The sequence below is a fragment of the Littorina saxatilis genome, linkage group LG10, assembly GCF_037325665.1.
Source record: "Littorina saxatilis isolate snail1 linkage group LG10, US_GU_Lsax_2.0, whole genome shotgun sequence".
Classification (NCBI taxonomy): domain Eukaryota; kingdom Metazoa; phylum Mollusca; class Gastropoda; order Littorinimorpha; family Littorinidae; genus Littorina; species Littorina saxatilis.
The window spans coordinates 21044671-21070074 of NC_090254.1; the positions used below are offsets into that span (position 1 = coordinate 21044671).

The 25404-nt window shown below is 40.4% G+C and overlaps 1 protein-coding gene and 1 long non-coding RNA gene across 6 annotated transcripts in view; both read right to left on the reverse strand.

Annotated features, from left to right (window-relative positions):
- LOC138978388 (segment polarity protein dishevelled homolog DVL-3-like) overlaps positions 1 to 25404 on the reverse strand; it is a 62803-nt gene that overhangs the window by 35547 nt on the left and 1852 nt on the right. For 2 of the 4 annotated variants that reach the window (XM_070351119.1, XM_070351117.1), the window contains exons 3-9: positions 23983 to 24092; positions 18910 to 18995; positions 18440 to 18578; positions 17368 to 17464; positions 13985 to 14054; positions 12494 to 12581; positions 10972 to 11100 (exon numbers count right to left, since the gene is read on the reverse strand). In XM_070351119.1, the coding sequence (XP_070207220.1) occupies positions 10972 to 11100; positions 12494 to 12581; positions 13985 to 14054; positions 17368 to 17464; positions 18440 to 18578; positions 18910 to 18995; positions 23983 to 24092 (719 nt within the window). Of the gene's footprint in view, positions 1 to 10971; positions 11101 to 12493; positions 12582 to 13984; positions 14055 to 17352; positions 17465 to 18439; positions 18579 to 18909; positions 18996 to 23982; positions 24093 to 25404 lie in introns of all 4 variants that reach the window. The other 2 variants (XM_070351118.1, XM_070351116.1) reach the window with 1 other exon arrangement.
- LOC138978392 (uncharacterized) lies at positions 19268 to 22820 on the reverse strand. Of its 2 annotated transcripts, XR_011459670.1 has the most exons (3): positions 22715 to 22820; positions 21810 to 21967; positions 19268 to 21102 (listed from the first exon to the last, which is right to left on the reverse strand). It is a non-coding gene; the product is annotated as an uncharacterized lncRNA (long non-coding RNA). The 2 variants fall into 2 exon arrangements; XR_011459669.1 differs by lacking the exon at positions 22715 to 22820 and having other exon boundaries at positions 21810 to 22669.

Below are 25404 nucleotides of genomic sequence, written 5' to 3' on the forward strand. Positions count from 1 at the left end.
ATATACAGGCATTGTGTTGGTGCAAACTGGAGTTTATTTATTCGACTCGTTTTGTTTGATTTTGTGGTAATACTAATATCACTGGCACTCAGCTCTTGTTCTTTGTTCCTGTTAAAAGAAACAGAATTTGCGCGTTGTATATCAGTTTATAATCACACTGAATACTGATAACAGCCCAACCGCCTGTGTTTTTATTTTGCCGTCCGTAAGTACTTAGTCTTAACTGTGTGATAGAGTGAAAACAAGTTAAGTTACAGGTGTTTGTGAATGATTTCTAGAGCAGTTTTGAGGGGTAAGTTTTGTGAATTAACCCACGCGCAGGTTCTCGGAACAGGCACTCGCTACAGTACGCTATTATATGCAGCTCTGTTGACTGTCGTGCATTTCATCTTGTTCGGATCGACGAGTTTTGTTTCCTGTGGTATATATACAAGTTTGTGAGAACAATACGAGTGAAAAACTGTGTTGAAAAACTTTCAAATCGACTTGTGTGCTGCTATTGGATTACTGACCAACAGTTGCAGGGTCAGGTAGGCTTTTTGTTTTCTTCACATGCAGCTAACAATTTGCATGAACATGTATTGAAAGACCGTTTTTTCTTTCTTTTATATTACAGGCATTAATTGCACTATTTTGAATTATATAAACGCAAAACAAATTTCACATGCGCACCATACGCATGCCTATAATATGTTTTTAAATACGACTGTATATACTCTGTTGTTTGTATATATATTTTGTAAAGTGTTGTACATGTATATATCAGTGTACTTAGGGATTACCTTTGTCTTTTTTTCCAATATTTTGTGTTCTTTTATTGTGACACATTGATTATGATGTTTTGTTTACTGTGTTGTCTTCTGTCCTCTTATAGATTGTGCCGTGCTTTCGGATGTTGGGTTTCCTGTTTATTTAACTGCAGCATACATGTGTTTTTCAGATCTGTAAGGTGTGGTATAATTATTTACTTGAAGAGCAAACACCTTTTTCAATTCTCTCATTTAGCCTTTTTTCTGTCTTGTAAATTGTGGCATGTTTTGTTTCATACGATTTGTTACGCATTATAGTAACATTGGATTTTATTTCCATGGGTGACACCCTTAAGTCATTTCCTTGCGAGACGGAACGCCGTAAAGAGAGATGACGTCAAAAGCGTGACGTCAAAAAGGAAGAATGACACAGAGGAAAACACGAGGTTGGAAATGGTTATGATAGATCTCTACGCCTACACCGTAGGAAAGATCATTAGATTTGCAAATTCATACGATGATTTCTATCAATAAAGACTTGAGATATTTGTCTTTTGTACTTCGCGTTAAAAGATGTATGGAAGAGTTGTTTTATTGAATTGTTTTGAGACACGTGCGAAGGCCTATATTCGTAGCGTAGAGTTTTACTTTGAGTCCATTCACCAAGATCAGTTGATTCTCGTTCCATTTTGGAGAACAATTCAAGTTTTTTTTCTCGGGAGTTATATTTCATCACAAACCTGAATTATGCAGGTAAGAAACTGCTAAAGTAGGAAAAAGGGAAGTAATAATATCGTTCTTCATTTCAGAAGTAGAGCGGCACATTTTCATCCCTACGTTCATCTGTTTTGTGTGTTTCAAAGGCGAAGCAGTTGGACGAAATCCAAAATTCCATTGTTTGTAAGTAACGGTCAGAATGATTAGATAGACGTTAGGCTCATAAAGCTGATGATAACATGTTGTTTTCACTTTGATCGACAGGTTTAGATGCTGTTTAGATGCTGGTTAGATGCTCGTGTAGATGCAAGCTGGAGATGAATCGGACGCCAACTGAGAGAGAGATGGAACCGTGTTAAAGAACTGATATCACCGTTCACCCCATCGCCGAGATATCCAGGGCATCATCATCGTCATTCACCTCATCGTCGAAGACATCAAGGGCATCCTCAACATCGTTCGTCACATCATCAAGGACACAATCATCACCGTTGAACTCATCGTCAAGACATTAAACTTTAAAGACATCATCTTCATCACCGACGCCGTGTATAAACACTCCGTGAGCTTTACAGTCGCTCATTCGGCAAGATCAAACCTCTCACACCTGATACTTGACCTGTAGTGCCGAGTACGTCGATGCATGAAGATGAGTAACCAAAATTAAAGCCGTTTTTCACTCATTGTAGTTGTGTTCGTCCAGTTGCTTCCAGTGTTTATTCTTTCTGTCGATACTTTTGAGTCTGTCTATCGTTCAATTAAGTTAAAAGGAACCACGCATATCACTAACTATAAAAGCGAACAGCCGCCAAATAATCATACCCTAGACAACATTAACAAAATTCGAGATTCAATCTTGAAAGAGCCGGACACATGAAGATCCTCCCATCGGATTGTGACATATTGGTTGCCTCGTCCGGGATAGGCTATTTCGTTTAGATACATGTGAAGAAATTGTCTTGTGTGGTTTGTGTGTATTCATTGATCATTCATTAGTTAAGTAATTAGTATATGTTTATTCGTGTATTTATTTAAAGGAAAACTATAGTGTAGTATGGGTAAAAACTCACTGTAGATCACATCCTTAATGAAGGTAAACTAAATAACACAACCTTACTGAAGGTAAAAACAAAATGTAACTCTCGAGGAAAAACAAAACAAAACTGGAAAGTGAAAGTTAGATCACTTTCATCTACCTGTAGATCTAGTTCTAGCAGGTAGGATTAGTTGGCAACATTCTGTTGGGGAACGGCTCAAATTCCTTTCTAAGTAGAACCAACGAAACAAAAAGGAAGTCGAAATGGAGATATTTCGCAAAAACATTTTGAACTAGTTTATTTACGTTCACGCACATGGGAAAAGTCATTTGACTATTTGTGGTGACAGATTCAATGGACAGAGTCTGAGTATCTAGCTAATAAACTATTCATAATATTGAAGATCACGGATACTTTCTTAGTGTTGAAATTAGCTACTTCAATTAGTTCTAAGAAATTTTCTAGATAGAAACCGTGGGATCTTTATATACGTTGGATTACGTATGGTGATAGACTAGAGTGATAATACTGGGAGTCGAGCCGCAGTTGTATTGACCACTCTAGGTCACAGAACGAATGTTTACGAGTTGACAGTAACATTGTTCAGTTACAGTTTGTAATAACTGATTTTTTCCATAAATGCGAAGTAGGTTCGAGATAGTCTGTGATGAGATAAATTCCATGCACAGTACCCGATATAGAAACTTCGCACGTCCTCAAATTTGGAGTGAAGGCGTGTGGTGAGACTGACGTAGAAAGCCAGACAGGTAAGATGGCTACTTCAGTGGATGCAGCCCTGGAAGCGACGAGGATTTTGATGGATAAAGGGAAGTTACTTGGTTTGGAGGGATCTGAGTTGCGTGATTTTGTTCTGGAATGTGAGCGTGAGAATGGTGAACGTGCGGAGCGTGCACGTGAACGTGCTGAACGTGCGGAAATTGCTGAACGTGAACGTGCCGACGCTGAACGTGAACGTGAACGTGCCGACCGCGTTGAACGTGAAAGAGAAGAACGCGAGCAACAAACTCGACTCGAGGAGTTGAGGATTCAGGTCGAATTAGCTCGCGCAACAAACTCACGCGATCGCGGAGGCGATGAAGAAGAAGGAAATCAGAACAATAACAATCACAGAAATCATAGACCTCGCGATACCGATAACTACCAACCGAAGTTACCATTCCTCGAAGACAAAGACGATGTAGAAGCGTTCCTTCTGCAATTTGAACGTCATGCTGAAGCATCACACTGGGACCCTAACACTTGGTCTGTACGTTTGTCCGCACTGCTAAAAGGTAAAGCACGCACTGCTTACACCAAGATGAAAGTCGCTGATGCACGCGACTACGCCTTGCTCAGAAAGACTTTGCTGGAAAGATTTCAGATTACTGCGGAAACATACAGACAAAGATTCAGAAACACACGGAAAGAAAATGCTGACTCGTACAAAGAGTTCATTACTCAGATTTCCTTGTTCCTCGATCGCTGGGTTGAAATGTCCAATATCGGAGAAAGTTTCGATGATTTCAAAGACCTCATACTGACGGAACAAGTGTATGAAAGCATGCCTACTGAACTCGTCACGTACGTGAAGGATAGAAAACCAAACAGCATTGATGACGTGATCGACACCGTAACTCTCTACGAAGAAAACCGACCCAAAGAAAGCCGTAGACATGGGAAGAAACCTGAAGAGAGAGGACACAAGGCAGCACACGGGACGAATTCCACAAACAAGGACAAGGACGAAGGAAATAAAAGCAGAACCAGCGTCAAATGTTTCAGATGTGGAAAATTGGGCCATTTCAAGAAGGATTGTCGCCAGCCTCCGAAAGATGAATCAGCCAGTGCCGCATTTCAAGACGAGAATGACGTCGAGGGGAATGCGACACATGATCAACTGTGCGACAAATGTGTTCACAAGAAATTCACCAAACTGTCCCAAATCGTAGTTGAAGGCCAGGTAGTCACTGCTTTCCGCGACACCGGAAGCACCTCTACGATTGTTGATTCCAAACTAGTACCAGCTAGCAAGATTACTACGCGCACAAAAGAAACGTCTTTGGCGAAGAAATCAGTGAAAGAGAAATTATCGGTCGCACACGTTTACATGGACACGCCGTACTTCGTGGGAGAAACCGAAGTTAGCGTCATGGAGAATCCTGTCCATCCTGTGTTGATTGGAAACTCGATGGGTGTAGGATCGGAGAAAATCGAGACACCTGTATATCCAGTCCGTGAGACCGTAATCCCTGAAACCACTGCAACAGCCGTTACCCGAGGACAAGAAAAACGTGAAGAGGAGGGGAATGCGTCAATTCCCAGTTTTCCTATGGAAGGAAAGATCTTCACCGTTGCTGATCTAAAGAGAGAACAGCAAGACGACAAAAGCCTTGAGAAATTACATGTGTTGGCACGAACGAATGTAACTCGAGGGCGAGTTCAGTTCATCTATGACAAGGACGTGTTATATCGCCAATACAGTGACAAGCAAGGAAAGGACCACCGACAAGTAGTAGTACCTCACAAGATGCGGGCAAAGGTATTGTCCACCGGACACGATACGGCGATGTCGGGCCATCTCGGACAGAAGAAATCAAGAGAACGGATTTGGCAAGATTTTTTTTGGCCGGGGATCGTGGGTGACATCAAACGCTACTGCAGTTCTTGTGACGTGTGCCAACGTACTATGCCAAAAGGACGGACGAGGAAGGTACCTCTGGGAAAGATGCCTCTGATTGAAACTCCGTTCAAGCGTGTAGCCGTTGACATAGTAGGACCAATCAAACCCATGTCTGAGACAAAGAAGCAGTATATCCTAGTGATGGTGGATTTCGCGACCAGATATCCTGAAGCTGTTGCTCTCAAAGACATAAAGGCAGAAACCGTGGCTGACGCGCTATGGACATTCTGGACAAGATTGGGACTTCCAGAAGAAGTATTGACCGACAACGGAGCGCAGTTCACCAGCGAGTTGATGACTCAAGTCAACCAACTTCTCGCAATCAAGGGATTGACAACTTCACCTTGGCATCCTCAATGCAATGGTGTTGTAGAACGTTTCAATGGAACTTTGAAAGCGATGCTCAAGAAGATGACTTTTGAACAACCGACCAAGTGGGACCAGTACTTGCCAGCACTACTGTTCGCATACCGAGAAGTTCCCCAAGATTCACTTGGATTTTCTCCTTTCGAACTTCTGTATGGGCGGACAGTGCGTGGACCAATGCAAGTATTGCGTCAACTGTGGACGGAAGAAGAAAGCAACGACGAGATACGCACGACGGCTGAACATGTTATTGATCTGCGAAATCGCATTGAAGAAACGTGCAAGATCGCCCGCGACCATCTCGCCAAGTCAGCAATACGACAAGCTCACTTCTACGACAAGAAGACGAAGAAGAGAGAACTCATTGTCGGCACCAGAGTTTTGCTTCTACTGCCAACGAAACACAACAAGCTAGAACTTGCATGGAAGGGACCATACGTGATCGAGGAGCAGATCAACTCATTTGATTACAAGATCAAAGTGGGTCGCCAAACTCGTGTCTATCACATCAACCTTTTGCGAGAGTACCATGAACGAGAAATGATCGCTGAACCAGAGAAACTTCCAGAAGAAGTGGTGGAACAGAGCGCGATAGTCGGCGAAGATCTAGAAGAACAAGATGACGAAATATTCGCCAACATGGGACCTGATCCCAGCATACTCATTCCGTCTACAAAACGTACCGAGTATGAGAAAGATGTACATGTAGCTGACACATTGACGGCAAGACAACAACGTGAAGTCAGAGACGCATGTACAGAATTCAGCGCATCGTTGACTGATGTACCAAAAGCTACGACTCTAGAAATCTGCAACATCAAGATGACTGATGATCGACCTGTGTACGTGAAACCACGACCCATACCTCATGCGTTAGTGGACGTGGTGGAACGTGAAGTGAAGGAGATGTTGGATTTGAAGGTTATCGAACCAGCCACTTCACCCTACAACGCTCCGATAGTGATCGTGAAGAAAGCACAAGGTAAAGCAGTGCGTTTCTGCAATGATTTCAGAGAAGCAAATAAAGTCATCGAGAACGACGCTGAACCAATCACAGAACAGAAATATGCCACCGTAGAGAAAGAATGCTTAGCGACCGTCTGGGGAATCCAGAAATTTGAGCGTTATCTCTACGGAAGACATTTCATACTGGAGACGGACCATCAACCTCTTCAGTATCTACAGCGGATGAAGCCAACCAATGCCAGACTGATGCGCTGGGCACTGCAACTTCAACCGTACGTCTTCACCGTGAAGATCATTCCCGGCAAAGACAACATTGGAGCAGACTACCTCAGCCGTGCTACCATGAACTGAGGGAGACCATGGCAATGGTCGTCACAACTCAGAGATACTACCTGATTGTGAAGGGAATTCTGATCATAGATCCACGGAAACAATTAGTAGAATGTTATACACATATAGTATTAATGTAACTATTATGCATGTTCATAGATTATATAAAATCTTCCTTTCCAAGGGCGTGTGTTACGCATTATAGTAACATTGGATTTTATTTCCATGGGTGACACCCTTAAGTCATTTCCTTGCGAGACGGAACGCCGTAAAGAGAGATGACGTCAAAAGCGTGACGTCAAAAAGGAAGAATGACACAGAGGAAAACACGAGGTTGGAAATGGTTATGATAGATCTCTACGCCTACACCGTAGGAAAGATCATTAGATTTGCAAATTCATACGATGATTTCTATCAATAAAGACTTGAGATATTTGTCTTTTGTACTTCGCGTTAAAAGATGTATGGAAGAGTTGTTTTATTGAATTGTTTTGAGACACGTGCGAAGGCCTATATTCGTAGCGTAGAGTTTTACTTTGAGTCCATTCACCAAGATCAGTTGATTCTCGTTCCATTTTGGAGAACAATTCAAGTTTTTTTTCTCGGGAGTTATATTTCATCACAAACCTGAATTATGCAGGTAAGAAACTGCTAAAGTAGGAAAAAGGGAAGTAATAATATCGTTCTTCATTTCAGAAGTAGAGCGGCACATTTTCATCCCTACGTTCATCTGTTTTGTGTGTTTCAAAGGCGAAGCAGTTGGACGAAATCCAAAATTCCATTGTTTGTAAGTAACGGTCAGAATGATTAGATAGACGTTAGGCTCATAAAGCTGATGATAACATGTTGTTTTCACTTTGATCGACAGGTTTAGATGCTGTTTAGATGCTGGTTAGATGCTCGTGTAGATGCAAGCTGGAGATGAATCGGACGCCAACTGAGAGAGAGATGGAACCGTGTTAAAGAACTGATATCACCGTTCACCCCATCGCCGAGATATCCAGGGCATCATCATCGTCATTCACCTCATCGTCGAAGACATCAAGGGCATCCTCAACATCGTTCGTCACATCATCAAGGACACAATCATCACCGTTGAACTCATCGTCAAGACATTAAACTTTAAAGACATCATCTTCATCACCGACGCCGTGTATAAACACTCCGTGAGCTTTACAGTCGCTCATTCGGCAAGATCAAACCTCTCACACCTGATACTTGACCTGTAGTGCCGAGTACGTCGATGCATGAAGATGAGTAACCAAAATTAAAGCCGTTTTTCACTCATTGTAGTTGTGTTCGTCCAGTTGCTTCCAGTGTTTATTCTTTCTGTCGATACTTTTGAGTCTGTCTATCGTTCAATTAAGTTAAAAGGAACCACGCATATCACTAACTATAAAAGCGAACAGCCGCCAAATAATCATACCCTAGACAACATTAACAAAATTCGAGATTCAATCTTGAAAGAGCCGGACACATGAAAATCCTCCCATCGGATTGTGACACGATTGACATACATGTATTATCCGTCTATGTGTTGTCTGGGGCTAATATCATGTGGCACTTCGAGCGGATTTGGGTGAGCGCGCGCGAGCTATTTTTTTTTCTCCTGTGGTATATTATATATATATATACAAGTTTGTGAGACTTGTATAGGAGGGCCGTGAGGTAAGCTTTTTTGTTTTATTCACATGCAGCTAATAATTTTCATGAACATGTATTGCCGTAAGATCTTTTTTCTTTCTTATATGTTACTGACATTATCTACACTATTTTGAATTTTATATCTACACTATTTTGACTTTTATAATTATATAAACGCAAAACAAATTTTACATGCGCACCATCAATGACTTTTACTAGTAGTCCTTGGCATAATATGTATGTAAATACGATATACTCTACTGTTTGTATATATTTCGAACGCACACACACACACACACACACACACATGTACACATACACACACACACGCACGCACACACACACACAGTCACACATTGGAAAACACCGTCATGAGTAAGCATCTTCGGCGTCATTGACAAACCTCCAAAAGGGAAAAGAAAGGTCACCTGTTATTCTATTCTCAAGAGTATACAATGTATAACCACTGTTCTACTTTCAAGTATTACACCCTTCTAGATGAGTCAAGCTGAAATGATGTATAATGTAATTTTTACGTACGCAAATGTTGGACTGGATGGTCTTCTCATATTAAATCGGGTTGCGTGTACATGTATACGCGTGGATTTACACGTGTGCGGGTGTAGTCTATATATATCTACACTATTTTGACTTTTATAATTATATAAACGCAAAACAAATTTTACATGCGCACCATCAATGACTTTTACTAGTAGTCCTTGGCATAATATGTATGTAAATACGATATACTCTACTGTTTGTATATATTTCGAACGCACACACACACACACACACACACACACACACATGTACACATACACACACACGCACGCACACACACACACAGTCACACATTGGAAAACACCGCCATGAGTAAGCATCTTCGGCGTCATTGACAAACCTCCAAAAGGGAAAAGAAAGGTCACCTGTTATTCTATTCTCAAGAGTATACAATGTATAACCACTGTTCTACTTTCAAGTATTACACCCTTCGCATGGAGACTATTTCCTTGCGGGAGTATATAGAGGGCCACTTATCAGGCATTCTGAACAGTGCAGAAAACGTTCTCACTGTTTTTAGGCTCTCTCTAGAGCGCGCGAGCTACAGAACCTTATCAACACAGCAGCTGCTTGCAGAGAGCGGTCCACGCTCGCTGCAGACAAAGAAAGAGTCGTCTGTCAGGCGCCACTGTGAATGGGGCCGGGTAGGAGGGAAATGGGGGGAGGAAAGGAAAGGGAGGGTAAATAGGGGGATGAGGGTGGTTCTTGCCGGTTATTTTTAGCTGGAGCCAGCCTGGAGCAGAGAGTGCCTGAAATGAAACACAGTGCCCTGAAAAGGCAGGGGAATCCGCTACCGAACCAGAAAAATCCGGTCCGAGATCAGCCGAAGTGATCGTCGCTGAAGGCCGCAGCCTAGAAAGTGAAGCCACCCCCCCCACGCCAGGCGGGAGGGGAGCGACAGGCCTTTCCGCAGAATGTAAGGCAACCAAATCATGCTTCAAAGTAGCAAACATTGCCAAGATTTCTTCCCGAGACACGGACTCGCTAGACCGTGGCGTCTGCGAGCGCGAGAGAGGAGAAGTAGAGCGTTCCTGCGTAGGAAAAACCGGTGACGGTGACGTGGAGTCAAGCGAAACCCGTTCTGTCTTCTTAGTCACCGGGTCAGTAACCAGAATTAAAGACGTAGCCTGTGACGAAGTTACAGAGGCACGCGTCTTTGATTTAGACTTAGACTTGTCCTTATCCTTCTCTTTCCCCGGTGAAGAGAGCAGAGAAACAAGTTTACCCTTGCTTTTAGAGTTTTTGTCCGCCATTTGCAATATCGAACACGCGCACGTGGAGATGAATTACAACAGCGAAAATACTCAAACAAACGCAACGCGTAGCGAAGAGAAGTGAAACGATCTTACCTAAAGATAGCAACGCAAAGACCAGGGTCAAATGGCCTTCCACAAAAGGCCAAGGCAAAAAAGATGCCGGAGTACAACAACACGTCTGTGCAGGAGTGTTGAAGAGGGTGGAATGACGGCCGGTAGTAAGACCGCGCATGTGCGGGTTACCGGTAGGGGAGGTGACTCCCGTCCTTGACTACGGATTGTTTTTCTTTGGGAGTTACTTCCCCCCTTACCAGGGTCGAGTACTACTTCAATATCTTAGCAATGAACTGAAGTTAATGCCATTTATGTGAGTTGAGGTAAGAATATGTGATTGAATACCGGAATTTAGACCCCAAATCCGTAATAATTCCGGACAATCCGGGAGGGTAAACAGGTCTGAGGTCTGCACCAGTTCTATGGAATACAGCTCAAATGATGAAAACTTCTCTTGTCATTTGCTCAATTGTCTAGAAAAGTGCGTCACACTGCATTATGATTTCAATGACAGTTCTGCTTTAATTCAACATTATCCATTCTGTTCATGTTATCAACCATCCCCAGCTTCACAAAATGACTCTTCACAGACATTCATTTTGTACACTGACCCAGGTTTTTGGACGGCTTCCCTGAGAGTTTTGACGGCATCATCGTTACTCATGTTCTCAAAGCTGATGCCGTTGACTTCAAGAATCATGTCCCCTGGCTCCACTCGACCATCCTGGGCCACAGCACCCCTGTAACAAAATATTAATCAATCAATCAATCAATCAATCATTCAATCAATCGGTACCTGTTTTTTATCTGACAAAAATCTGTCATCTAACTTCGTATCCATGTTCTCTGTTCTACAAATCTTAAGATCTACACTTTGTAAACGATCAGCAAAAACAGCCAGCCTTTTATCTTCTGATCGACACACCACTGACAACTCTGAAGTATCCTGGACCCCATCCCCCCATCACTCCATCCCCGCTCTACATAACTTCAGCCCACTACCTTCTCCCCTTCAACATCTAATTTTCAAGCACATTCACAGATACGACCAATCATCAGTTGTTAAGTCAATTATGGAAACCATTCTAACATTGAGATAAAAAAAAGAATCTGTTTCTGTTGTTTACTACCACAAGACCTGCAATCAAGATCATATCAAATTGTGTGCTTTCATGTGTATTCCCATTCTTAAAACAACCAGAACGTTGTCACACAAAAACATAACAAGAAGGGCAAAGCCCATACGACTCACATGCTTTACACATTTTTCCTACCAAAATACATGTGACCTTGACCCAAGGTCAAGGTCATCCAAGGTCATGCAACACAAAGCTGTTAATTCAAGACATAGGAAGTACAATGGTGCTTATTGGCTCTTTCTACCATGAGATATGGTCACTTTTAGTGGTTCACTACCTTATTTTGGTCACATTTCATAAGGGTCAAAGTGACCTTGACCTTGATCATATGTGACCGAATGTGTCTCATGATGAAAGCATAACATGTGCCCCACATAATTTTTAAGTTTGAAACAGTTATCTTCCATAGTTCAGGGTCAAGGTCACTTCAAAATATGTATACAATCCAACTTTGAAGAGCTCCTGTGACCTTGACCTTGAAGCAAGGTAAACCAAACTGGTATCAAAAGATGGGGCTTACTTTGCCCTATATATCATATATAGGTGAGGTATTGAATCTCAAAAACTTCAGAGAAAATGGGAAAAATATGAAAAATAGCTGTTTTTTAGGCAACATTTATGGCCCCTGCGACCTTGACCTTGAAGCAAGGTCAAGATGCTATGTATGTTTTTGGGGCCTTGTCATCATACACCATCTTGCCAAATTTGGTACTGATAGACTGAATAGTGTCCAAGAAATATCCAACGTTAAAGTTTTCCGGACGGACGGACGGACGGACGGACGGACGGACGGACGACTCGGGTGAGTACATAGACTCACTTTTGCTTCGCATGTGAGTCAAAAACAGCAGTTTTCCTATTGTCATCGTCATATTCCTATCCATTACTCACACTCCACAACTTAATATGGTCCCTCTCTTGGAAGAAAATTAATACTTTCTTCACAACTGTCATTGAAATGTACATAACCACATCATAATAATAATAAACTCACCCTTTCATGATGGATCCGACATATATACCCCCATCCCCGCCTTTGTTGCTTTGACCCACAATACTGATGCCCAGGAAATTTACAGTGTCTGAAAGAAAACAAATATTCATTCATCAGCACAAATTAAGGAAACTAAACCAAGCAAATTACTGATGAAGAATTCAAAGACACAGTTAGCTTTATCAGTAAAGGCCAACTTGCCATTGACAGCACAGCACAAGACAAAAAAGAAAGCTGAAACTTGCATTAGAGTCTGTATTACGGAGATGGTTTACTTACAATTTGGTTTCACATCCCAACATTAAAACGTGCAACTATTCAACTTCAAATAACTGATAGACGGGTAAACAACCAAAGAAGACATAACAAAAAAGTCAGAAATACATACATACAGTGAAGTCCGGATGTAGTGATAGCCCTCGGGACCAAATTTTTTTTATCACTACATCCGGACTATCATTACACCAGGACGTCCGGTTATAGTGATATTTTTGTAGATTTTATCACTACATCCGGACGTCCGGTTATAGTGATATTTTTGTAGGTTTTATCACTACATCCGGACGTCCGGTTATAGTTCTAATTTTGTAGGTTTTATTACTACATCCAGCCAATCGCTTGTAGTTGTAGTGATATCTTCAAAGCTTTTATTGCTACATGCGGCGGCACATTTGGTAAACTAGCCTCAAGGCAGTAACAAGGTGATTTTGGAACCACTATTGATTTCGTTTCGTGACGTTTCTTCTGTCGTCTTTGTCAGGCTTGCAAATGTCCTGTGTTAACCTACCCCCGTCCTGGCAGTTCAACAGCCGGTGTGTGTGTGTGCATGCGTGCGTGTGTGTGTGTTTTAGAGAGAGAGAGACAGAGAGAGAGAGAGAGAGAGAGAGAGAGAGAGAGAGAGAGAGAGAGAGAGAGAGAGAGAGAGAGAGAGAGAGAAGGGCCACTTAGAAATAAGGGTTAAATGAAAAATTGTCAGATCAATTTTCCGCTTCAGGGTAAGCACAGTGCGTGGCTGGCTTTTGCTCGCCATTTTGGTAAAGGGAGATTACTCTCGAACATTATCACTACAGCCGGACTTTAGCTTCCCCGGGACTTGAAAATAGTATCACTACAAGCGGACTATCACTATATCCGGACTGAAAAATATCACTACAACCGGACTAAGTTAACAAAGAACATGAACAACTGGGACCGGGACCCAGAAATTCTATTACTACAGCCGGACTATCACTATATGGGTCTATCACTACAGCCGGACTTCACTGTACTTTCATATTAATAATATGAAAGTATGTTTCTCCTCTATTTAGTATCCAACGCAGTTAATGCAAAGTCAAAAGTTGATAAGGACTCTGATATCTCTGATACAAGTTTATTTTATATCACACTGATGACAAAGAAAAAAACCTAAATTGCTGGTTCTTCTTCTTCATTCTTGTAAAACCATCCTATGGTTGAACGCTTTCAGCACTTTTGTCAAATCAAACTTACCCATGTTTAATGTGACTGTGATGATGTTGAGAGACATGGTAGAATCTGTGATGCTACTGAAGGAGGAAGCCTGAGAGTTGAAAGAACAAGACACTTTATTAGCACACTTTGTGACTTATACATTACACATGATTGGATGCTGGCACCCGGTAATGCAAATGAATCAATAACATTGTGCATTTCATGTCCAGAAGACATCGTACATAGGAAAAATACCAAAAAACAACATCTTGAACGGTTGAAACGCCTCGACCATCGGCCCTTTGAAGATTAACTCATTCGCTGCGCGTCGGAACTGGAATTCCGACACCTGTGTTTAGCGTTGGCTGCGTGCCGGCACTTGAGTTCCGACGGATATCACGAATTTTTAACGGTGTAAACGGTCCTGCTGACCAAGGGAAACAACCCCTGCAATGAACTTCTATCTGTCTACAGTGGTACCATTCACTGTAAACAGTTCCTTCCCTTAAATTGTTGGGATTAATAAACATTTTGTTGACGGTGTGCGACCCACGTGTTTTGACTTTTCCAAGATGGCGGATCGTTCTGCTGAGACGTAGTAACTTGAAAAGAGTGCTAGAACGTGTTATTCGGTACGGTTCTGATCTTGACCTCAGTGATGATGATAGTGGAGATGATATTTTAGATTCTGGTGACGATTTTGTGCCAATGGACGATCATTTGGGTGATGATTCGGGCAATGCAAGTGTCAATCATGACATTGTGTATGATGAACCCATGACGTAGAAAGTTTTTTTGTTTTGCTTCAAATTGGATATTTTGCGTGGATATGAAGACAACAAAAGGTATGTACTTTCAAATGTTTCATATATTTTCTAAAAGAGTAAGTTTCAAACTTTGCAAAAACATAAGGTATGTAAGGTTATCTTGTGTTGTTGATTTTTAATATTTTTTTCAAAATGGCTCTAAATCGCGCGTTGGCAGGGAACACAGGGGAAATTTAGCTGCGCAGCGAATGAGTTAACCAGTCCTCCAACTCTGCCTCAAGCTCTGGCCAGCGTGCACCTTTTCCGCGGAAAGCCTTGCGTGACTTTTTACTTCCCAACAGCTGATCTCTCTGTTTACGCCATGTGCGAACCATGGATTCGTTCAGGCCTAGTTCGAAAGCTGCCTTTCGGTTGCTCTCCAGTCGTATCGCAAGATCAATGGCATTAATCTTGAATGCAGCGTTGTATGAAGCTCTCTTCATTTTCGGCATTTTGACAGTGGCAAAGTCGAAGTGCAACTTGAAGTGTCAAGAGACTGACTGTCGACTGTCGTGTTTCAATGCAACTATTGTTCAGGTAATTTTTTCGGCGATCAACATTGCTTGAATTGTGTTCACTTATATGGTTGTTAGTTGCTCATTCAGGGTCCCCACTGGTTTTTAGAAACAAAATTCCATGACTTTTCCATAACTTTCCATGAGCCTCAATAACATTTTCCATGACTAGATCCACAGGTCGCCATTTCCGAAAACGCAAACTTTTTACGTCTTGTCCCTGCCAGTTTTGACACTGGCTTGCTTTGCACTGAATTTGAGTCAGTTTCTACGCAGTGTCTCTTCGACAAGCAAGTCAAGCATTTGCTACGCAGTCAGATTATCGGTAATGTTTGCTGGTCCTGTCATTTCATTAAACTGGACCAGCCACTGTTTGTATCCATCTGCACTTTTGTAAATTCCGTTTCGTAACCGTCACTGTGACTTGACGAACTGCCATTTTTTTCACCGCGATACACAATTCATTGCGAAGATCTTCCTCGGTAATTCGTTCCAATTCCGCATACTTTTTGTTGTCAAGAAACAACTCGAAAGAAAGTTTCAAACTCATCATCCTCCATCTTGCTTGTCGAAGCGCTAAAGTACTTTATCGATGCAAAAACAAAAGCAGAAAACTTTGACGAAACCGACTCAAATGCAGCGCAGACGACACGACGAGATAACGGAAGGAAGTGAGCCTCGCTTTGGCTCAAGTGCCGTTAAAAATTCTGTTATTCTCGTATGCAAATACGAACGAGAAGTTGGTCATACGAACAAGCCTTGTGCTGGCGACGCAAATCGCCGCTGGCTGGCAAAGGGGAGGGGGGGTAATGGCTGGGCGACAAAAATCGCCGCTGGCGTGCTAAAGGTTAATTTTTTTTTCTTTCTTATTTTTGTTAAATTCCATGAATTTCCATGGCTTGAATTGAAATTCCATGACTTTCCAGGCCTGGGAAATTAAAAATCAAATTCCATGACTTTCCAGGTTTTCCATGACCTGTACGAACCCTGTCATTGATTTCAAGTTCACAGTGCTCGTGAAACCTATTTTATCCGAGAATAAGGCGACGTCGTGTATAAGGCGACCCCACGATTTTAAGTGAAAAAAAAAAAAGTATCGCCTTATAGTCCGAAAAGTACGGTACACAAAATATGGATATTACACAAATAACATATTTTCAGCATCATCTAAATACTACCGGTCCAGCAAATTGTCTTGATGCAAACCTCAAATCAATGCATGAACTGTGAACATGATAAGTGATCACTAAATGCAGGACACAACATGTCACACAAACACACACACATGTGCAAACAAGCAGAACAGTGGTATGAAGGGCTTTGAAAAACTGAAATCCAATCAAACACTGAATTTGTATACCTCCCATCAAAATCAAAATTCAGATAAAAAAATACGATTAAAACAAAAAGAAGACAAATTCCGAGCGCAAAAGCAGTGAACACAAAAGGGGAAAATCAAGCGTTGCCAAGGCAATAAATAGTAAGTGCTCACAATATATCTATTTCGCTTCTGAAAAAATTCAGAATGCATTTCTCATGAGCAAGCGGCAATGATTCTGTGCGTTTATAGAACTATTTGATCGTCTAAAACATAATTATGTTCCTACTGAATCAGTGAATATAGAAGCATACTAAATAGTACAATGATATGACAAAAGTACAATAAAACTTTGATTACAGATGTTGGAATAATATGCTTTTGAATTTATTTTGTCCCTTTATAACAATATAAGTAAGTTGACAAAATGACACACAGTTAGAGAGAGCTGAGTGAGATTAGACAAACTAGATTCTAAACCCTGTTATCACAAGTTTCAAAATGTGTCTACAAAAATTCTGGTTCAGATATTCAAGCCATAGTATGGATTTCAAATAAAATGTTGAAGCTAAAAACTTATCTTTTCATTGCAGATAATAATCATAATACAATTAAATTACAGCTTCACGTCATGCTTCTCCCACCACATAAGCTCCATGCAAGAGGGGAAAAAATCCAAGGCAAAAAATGAAAAGGAAATGACAACAATGATGTGAGAGTGGCTAGTAGAACACACAACAGGGAACCCATGGGTTAGTGATTAGTTACCTTGTTAATACCCACCCTACTGATTGGGGGCGGTCGATGACGTCTGCGCCTGCGACGATGGCGACCGTACTTGGACGCCATGCTTGTGGTGGTGTCTGTTACTGTGGAGAACCTGCAAGTAAAGGTGCAAACATTTTTAATCAACGTTACAAATTTCCAGTCAAAGTCAAGAATCATTCATCCGTGTATCGGCGTTAAAATCTCCAGTCAATGTCAAGTAGCAAGAATGTTTAATCTGTGCGTCAGCGTTAAAAATCTCCAGTCTAAGTCAAGCAGCAAGAATCTTTAATCTGTGTATCGGCGTTCAAACTCTCCTAACACTACGGTTATCATACTTCCATTGTGTAGTGTCTACAGAATAATCCGCCCTGCGAGGATTTTCTTTACAAAAATTACCTAGGCAAAAAGACACATTGCATTTATTCAGCCATGGAATATAAATTATAAAGCATACTGCATAGGCGTAAATAGAAATGGGAAGTTCTGGGATGAAATGAGCAATGTGATATTTGTTATTGTTAACCTTGCTGCATGCAGGCTTCACATTTGTATTAACTTTTTAACACTCTAATCTCCTCTTCCAAGTTTAGAAGCTAATAATATTAGCAATATTTTATACTTTAGTTAACAATCATGATAAACCACCATTTCCTCAGGTCAGAACTACAGCGACACTCTGACCACCAAGTTCATGCTCCGAGCCAGATAGACAATTACACACATAATAAAGTCCATCACAGGGGACATGTCTGCATTCTGCAAAGTCTAAGTTATACTTCCCCTTCTTCTGCGTTTCTGAGCTCTTTAGTAATTACTGACAGGGTCGCATTATGGTAAGAATGTTGCTTGCCACACCGTTTTCTACTCTGCCACTAGGTGCAGCATGACATCGTCTTTGAGGGTGTGTGTGCTAGGTATGGTGTGTCCAAGTCCCTTAACTTTCGCTGGAAACTTGGCATCTTTGTGCATGCATGCGGTATGATTCTGTTCTCTTGATTATTGACTCTGGGAAATACAGAAAAATCCCTTGCCGTGCCTTGGGTTCGAACCCATGCAAATAGCGGTGAGCTGCTTAGATCAATCATACCTGCTTGCTGTGTCGTCCTCAGAGTCGAAGAAGCTGGTGGTCTCAAGGTCACTGCTCATCATGGTGGACGTCTCGTAGTGACCTCGATCCGGCCTGTGATGGCGGTCATGCTTCGAGTGACCGTTAATCCGCGGGGGCACTGGGATTACAAAATGGTTAGGTTCACGTGAAAGCTTTCTATAAACAAGTAACTTTTGATGGAACAAAACACACCCTTTAATTCTAATGCCTGGCCATTTTACCATCACTACTGGTATTCTGGAAAAGTAGAAATTGTGGCAAGAGAAATAGCAACAGTGTGGTAAATTTGGCCTACATTTTTATGTTAGAAAGACATTCTTTTTACTAGCTGCTTGCTCTTCTAGTTCTATAATTTCTAATTCTACAGAGATCGCTTACAAAGAAAACATAAAGCATTTGAATCTACACAACTTAAAGTTAAAGGAAAGGGAATGTTGAATGTGTCTCACCTCTTCTGGCACCGCTGAGAACAGACTCGGATTCTTCTGTACAGGTATCACATGGCTCGTCACGACTGACCACAGAGGCATTGGCACTGAAACGACGAGATCTGCTTGTGCAACACGTGATTAGAAGTAGGTATTCCAAAGTGATTTTCAAATTTTGAATAATCCATATGAAACTTAGTTAAACAAATAGAGTTTTTCATTCTGAGCACAGGAATACTTTTATTTTAAGGTGGGCAGGAAAAAAAAATAATTATGATTTTTTTCAGTATTTTTGGACTCTGAAATTTTTTCGCACATCATTCTTCCGCACATTCAGACATGCCTCAAGCACACAAATCAAATCACATGAGTCCAAAAATGAGTTTATGAATACTTTATATACTTTTCAGATTGATAATGCAAAATACATTGACAGGAAATACATCGTAATAGAGATACAGAGCTACAAAAATGGCACAAAATAGCAAAATAAGTCCTCTGCTACTCCCAACAACTGGGCAAGAGCCCATTTTCTAACTCTTTCATCTCAAAATCATACAATGCATTTTTATTGTAATACATTTTCTAGGAAGAGCAGGATATGATATCTAAGCCTAATTTTTTTCAACTCCATCTGACAACTGGTTAATACGATATCTTTGATCAAAAATGCCAAAAGGGCTGTTTTGTCAAGTGAGAAAAATGGCGACTAAGTAGTCATTTTTGTTCTGCCATAACTTTCTTGCTGTAAAAGGTACAAAGCTGTTTTTGGTATCCATTTGTTCAGCATTAAAAGCTCTTAATAAGTGAAACACACTTGGATTTCTACATGCTTAATGAAAACTTAGCAATGTCTTGAAAAAACAGATATTTTGTACAAAACATGAATTTTGGCTTCTTCAAAATGTTGTTATCTGGTTCAATGTTTAAGCTAATGCAAGTACCATGTACCAAAATGATCAGTTTTTAATGAACTGTCAAAACAGCAAACAAGACAGTGAACGTCTTTTCTTCCGTTGAGACCATAACTGTTTTTTATCTGAGGTAAAAAAAATAACATTAAAAAAAAAAAAAAAAAAAAAAAAAAATTTTAAACGAAAAAAGTATGTCTTGATTACCTTACTCTGTCATGCTTGCAAGTTGACTTTGTAAAAGCTCAATTTTCTGCCTCAGTTTTGAAGATTATTATTGCACAGCAACTTTTTCTGATGTCAGTGATAAAGCTTCCTCTTTTGAAATGTTTAGTTCTTGCTCAAGAATATTTTTTTAGCACAAGATCTCCTTGGTGGGTAGCCTTGAAATTTGCACTTCTTCTGTAGAGTTTGGAGTTTCTCACTCCTGATAAGCTTTCCTTCACATTTCTGTTCTCTTGCTGTAGTTTCTTGACTAAAATTGGCATGCACTTGTTTAAGAAAAGTCCAGTTTTTCTTTAGCATTAGTCAAATCAGCAAAGTCCTTAGTTTGCCAAGTGGTAGTCAGATTTGCACCACCTACAATATACTCCAAATGTTCAAGCTTTTTTATCTGCCTTTTCTTTCTCTTCCTGTTGTATTTTGTGGTATTCCTGCGTAACCATTGACATTGTAGCAGCTCAATGTTGTACTTGCAGACTGCTAATGCTATGCTGGTTTTCTTCCCTACTGTCAAGTATTCCTGCTGGTTCAACTGTACTGTGATGGACTAACTTCTCTTGCTCCTGGTTTGAGCTGCCCAGATTCTTGTTGGAAACACTTCTTCCTTGGCAACTGTTTGACTGCACACTAAATTCATGAACCAAAAACTTCTCAAGTTCTTCAGGGCGCCTATCTTTAACTTTGCTTAAGGTTTTGTACTGCATCATACTTTTCTCTTCAGACTTAGCAATCTGTGATCTAGAACATTTCAATCCCCTCCCCAAACACATTCAACCATTCAGAAGCAAAATCATGTTTTACATGTTCTTTCTTTCTAAATTGTTCAAGTGCAATCACAATCTGGTTTGTCAGTCGGATACCTGTTCCTAAAAATTGAGAACATGAATGCACATTTGACCAGTCAATGCCAACATCAAGTTCTTTGTTTATCATGTTCAAAATAAGAGGTCTCTTTCAAGAATGCAGCATCAGCTGAAGAAACAGCAATGTTATTGAAGGATTTGTCAGTCTTCTGGATCAGTGCCTTCACACGTTCTGGATATGTAGAGTCACAAAGCAGCCGACTGAACCAAACAGATACCTGCACACAAACATATACACTGCTTACTTTTTTTCCTTAGCTACAGAGAGAGAGAGAGAGAGAGAGAGAGAGAGAGAGAGAGAGAGAGAGAGAGAGAGATATGGATGGATGGATGGATGGATGGATGGATGGATGGATTGTTTATCTAGCAAGGCAATAGCCCCATATGAAGGGGCGTGTGAAATGAAATAAAAAGTATACATCCAAATAGTATACACGCAGAACATCAAACGTGACAGACCATAACATATCTGATTATTAACATAATATAGCAGAACAATATGAATACATAGAATATGCAGAGAGAGAGAGAGAGAGAGAGAGAGATTGTAAGTTGCAACACTTATTTAGAAAAATGAATGTCATCAGAAGCTAATACTAAACAGTGCCATCATAATTATACTGAAGATAAAACCAGTGATGGCGCTAGTATTTTTCAAACCGGTAAGCAAACTTTTATGCTGCAAACCGTCCAGACAAAAACGGTAGGCTGAGTATGTAAGAGTCCAACTCATAGTACTGGTTTTGTTGTTTTACCACCGAAAAAACCCGGTAGTTCTAAAAATCAACCGGTAGATCATACCGGCAGCCAATATTGATCCGGTATTTTCTCATTTCAACCAGTAAAATACCGGTAATTACCGGTTGACGCCAATACTGTAAAACTTCTTTTTTTTCCATATGTATTTTTCCATTTGAATGCTTACTTCACTGTATGGCCTTGCTCCCAGCAATCAGTCCCCGGAGCTTAAGTTAAAGCTTGTTTGAACACCTGCCATCAAGTTAGTCAGGAACTGAGGAAGACTTGGTCTTCTCCCTCTGCCAGTCATTAAACATGTCTCCTTCAGTTTCTGGAACCGATCATCTGAGATTGAGAAGGGAAAAGTTGGAGGGCAATAGCACAGTTAAGAATTACCATTTCAAGAAGTGAACACAATAATATGATTGTATGATGGTATGTGATGTTTTATGCTCGGATGACACAAAAACGTACTTGATAAAAAGTAAGCCATTAAATTTGTGATGATTACACGCATTTATATGTCTCACCAACGCATACTCCAACAACACATACATACTCGAAGAAGAAAAGTAAAAAATAAAAAAATAAAAATAAAAATAAAAAAAAGTGCATGAAAAGTTCAATGTTTATTGCAAGTCAACCACATTTTCAAGGAACTTTGTTACAACAGTGAAATAAAAAAAGAAGTGAACACAATAGTTAGAAAAGAAAACGGAATTATTTGACGTAAAAAAAGCGAAGTTGTTTGCACATCGTAAAATGTAAACAAGGAGATAAGGGAGATCACCCGGAAGACAACTATCGAGCACGCATGCAAAAAAGCTAATTTCTAGTAATTCTCTTTGTTAATGATTCAAATCAATAAACAGATGGTTAAAATTGTGTTTCAAGACTTTATTCCTTGAGTCATAATGCTTTATTTTCCTCACTGTAAAAATACAGCGTGCCGAGAAGTTCACTACTCCCACCTTCACAAACACTGTACTTCGTCTGCTATCAACTCGGTTCGTCAATCCCCGTGTTTTTTTAAATAAGCAAATATATTTTAAAGAATCGAAAGAGAACACATTGTAAGGCATGTATGCTTACCTTCTAGACAATCTGGATCGAATGGTTCGTCAAATTTTGGGTGCAAATCGAACTTTCGCGACCGTGACGTGCCATTGCTTGATCTCCGTCAAACGCCGCCATGACACGGCGTACTCGACAACGAGAAAAACGGGTTGCCTCGTTTTCGGTCCTCGCGGAAGCAAGCCGTTGGTTGCATCAGTATGAAAATAGACCAGGTGAAAGTTCAAACTCCGACCTTGCCATTCGCATGCATAAAACCGGATATTGTTCGTTCTGAGATGGCAAAATTTTCGAGCGAAGTTTTAAACTAGAAAATATTACTCTTAAACGGAAGCCAATCAAAATAATATTGATATCGCCGGAAAGCTTAATCTTTCCTCTTTATGTCTTTAGTAGCGGGTTGTTGCTAATTTTAATGGCTTATCTCCGCGAGCGGAGTTTTCCCGGTTGGGGTCAAAACAACACAGCGAAAACTTCGTTCTGACGTCAGAAAAACACAACTTTGCAACCATTTTCACACGCGTATTTCAAATGTTAGATTTTGAATCTAATACTTCATTTTTGTTTTAAAGTAACTATGAAGAATCAATTATCATCTTGGTGTATTCTTTTTATTTATTTCATCTCATTCCGGCGAGTGTGAACAAGTTGAAAACCAGTGAAAAATCACACTCGGCGTCACTTTTCGCCACCCGCGAAGAGCACTTTGGAATACCTATTAGAAGGCAAACATGCAGGGATTGTACAAGTACAAATCTAATTATCACACAAAAAAGCAAACCATACAACTAAAGTATTACAACAATTTTATGACAAAAAGGCAACTGCATTGTTCTCCTAGTTCTTGCACTGATTATTGACTCTTGGAAACATGAATACAAGCATGCAGGGGGGGAAAAAAAATGGGTAGGGCCGTAGCTCACTTTCTCTAGGAAAAAAGCAGCCCGAATTTCCATGAGGGTAACCTCACAGGACTATATGAATCTTATCGTTATCCTTATCCCATATAAAAAAGATTCTCTCTCTCTCTGTGTTCTTTCATTACAGTCCTACCTTTACAATATCTGACATTGACAAGTACATATGCACGGTGTCTGTATACAATTCAGTTTCACTGAACTATTTGTTATTAGAGTAGACCTTCGAGTTCAACACCAAAAACATATCAGCTAATGTCAACATATTTCTGGAAGTTTTACAAGCATGGAGTATCATATATCTCATAATTTGCGTTGATATATATATACAGCCAATGAGCCAGATAGAACAAAATAAAATTGACTTACTGAAAGGACGGAGGGCGACTGTCTCCAATGCCTCCGACTCGCTCGGTTGGCATGTGAACGTCCCCTGACTGAGACTGTGTGTCTGATGCACTGCTTTCTGCTGGCACCAGCTGGCACAAATAGAAGACAAAAGCGTAATGCTCCAGTGCCAAATGGTTTGGTACAAGCTAAAATGAGACTTACAGAAACACAGTTTCTCGTAGCGCTACACAAACCATCAAGAGTACCCAATCAGCACTCTTCTTTTTCAAATACATGCCACAATTCTTTCACCCAAGCTCCTTACTAATACTATGAAGGGCGACAGTTTTCTGCTGAATTAAATTAACCATTTTTACTCACAGTCATACTTTCATGTTAATTGTAAATGTAATTGTTACTCCATTAGATCAGAACTGTCACTTGATGACTTTTCCGCTTCAACTCGTTAGAATATAGACTATTGTTCTCCATAAAAAAAATTATAACAAAATTACAGCAACATAATCATTCTGGGATATTCATGCTGAAGGCCTTTTACTTTATAATGTGAAGTTGGAATCAACATGCATACATAATCTGGCAGTGAAGATGCCTCAAACAATCAAACAAGCTATTGAACAAAATACCGTTGATACATTCACTAGGAATGAAACCTCGATAGTGATACAAGAAAGAGTGATACAACTTTGTTTTCTCCGCAAAGCATGATCAAAACAAATTTTGTCACCTGATCTACTCACCTCATGATCATAATACAATTTGAATTTATGAAGTGTGGTCATAATCATACATTGCAGTGATGTACATTTTTCTAGCAGCCTTTAGGACAATTGTCCTGAAGACTGAAAATCAATAGGACACAGTGTCCTGAGATTGCAATTTCAATAGGACAAAAACACGACTCGTAAAACCGCATTTAAAAAGATTTTTCAGTTTAAATTCTTCCACCTTCCGCGACTGTCATGACTAGATACTCAATGGATTGAATCACATTTCAAAGTTATTTGAACAGTTGTCGGGTTTTTTTCACTGCCCATCTGTCGACAATGTTTTTTAGGTAGGCATCTGACCGTTCTGCGGGTCCCTCAAGTTTTGCTTTCAGGATCATGTCCTGGGTTTTGACACACAATCGGTTTCTTCGAGCCGTACACACCAAGCTCGAACGCACAACGGTTTTTCCGGATATTATGACGAAAAGTAATGCCTTGCGCATGTGCGAACATGCACGGGTGGTTCCCATTGGTTTAAACGATTTATTGCTGAGCCAATGAATGCACTCGAGGCACCATATGGGTTCGGTTTTCTTTTTTTCTTCTTGATCCAACTTGAGGATAAATTAATTCAAAGAATCAGATCCCATATATGTGACCCTCCACCACGGAATGAGTCGCATGTCACCTTTGCATGATTTTCATATTTTTACATTTTCCTAAAGAGTTT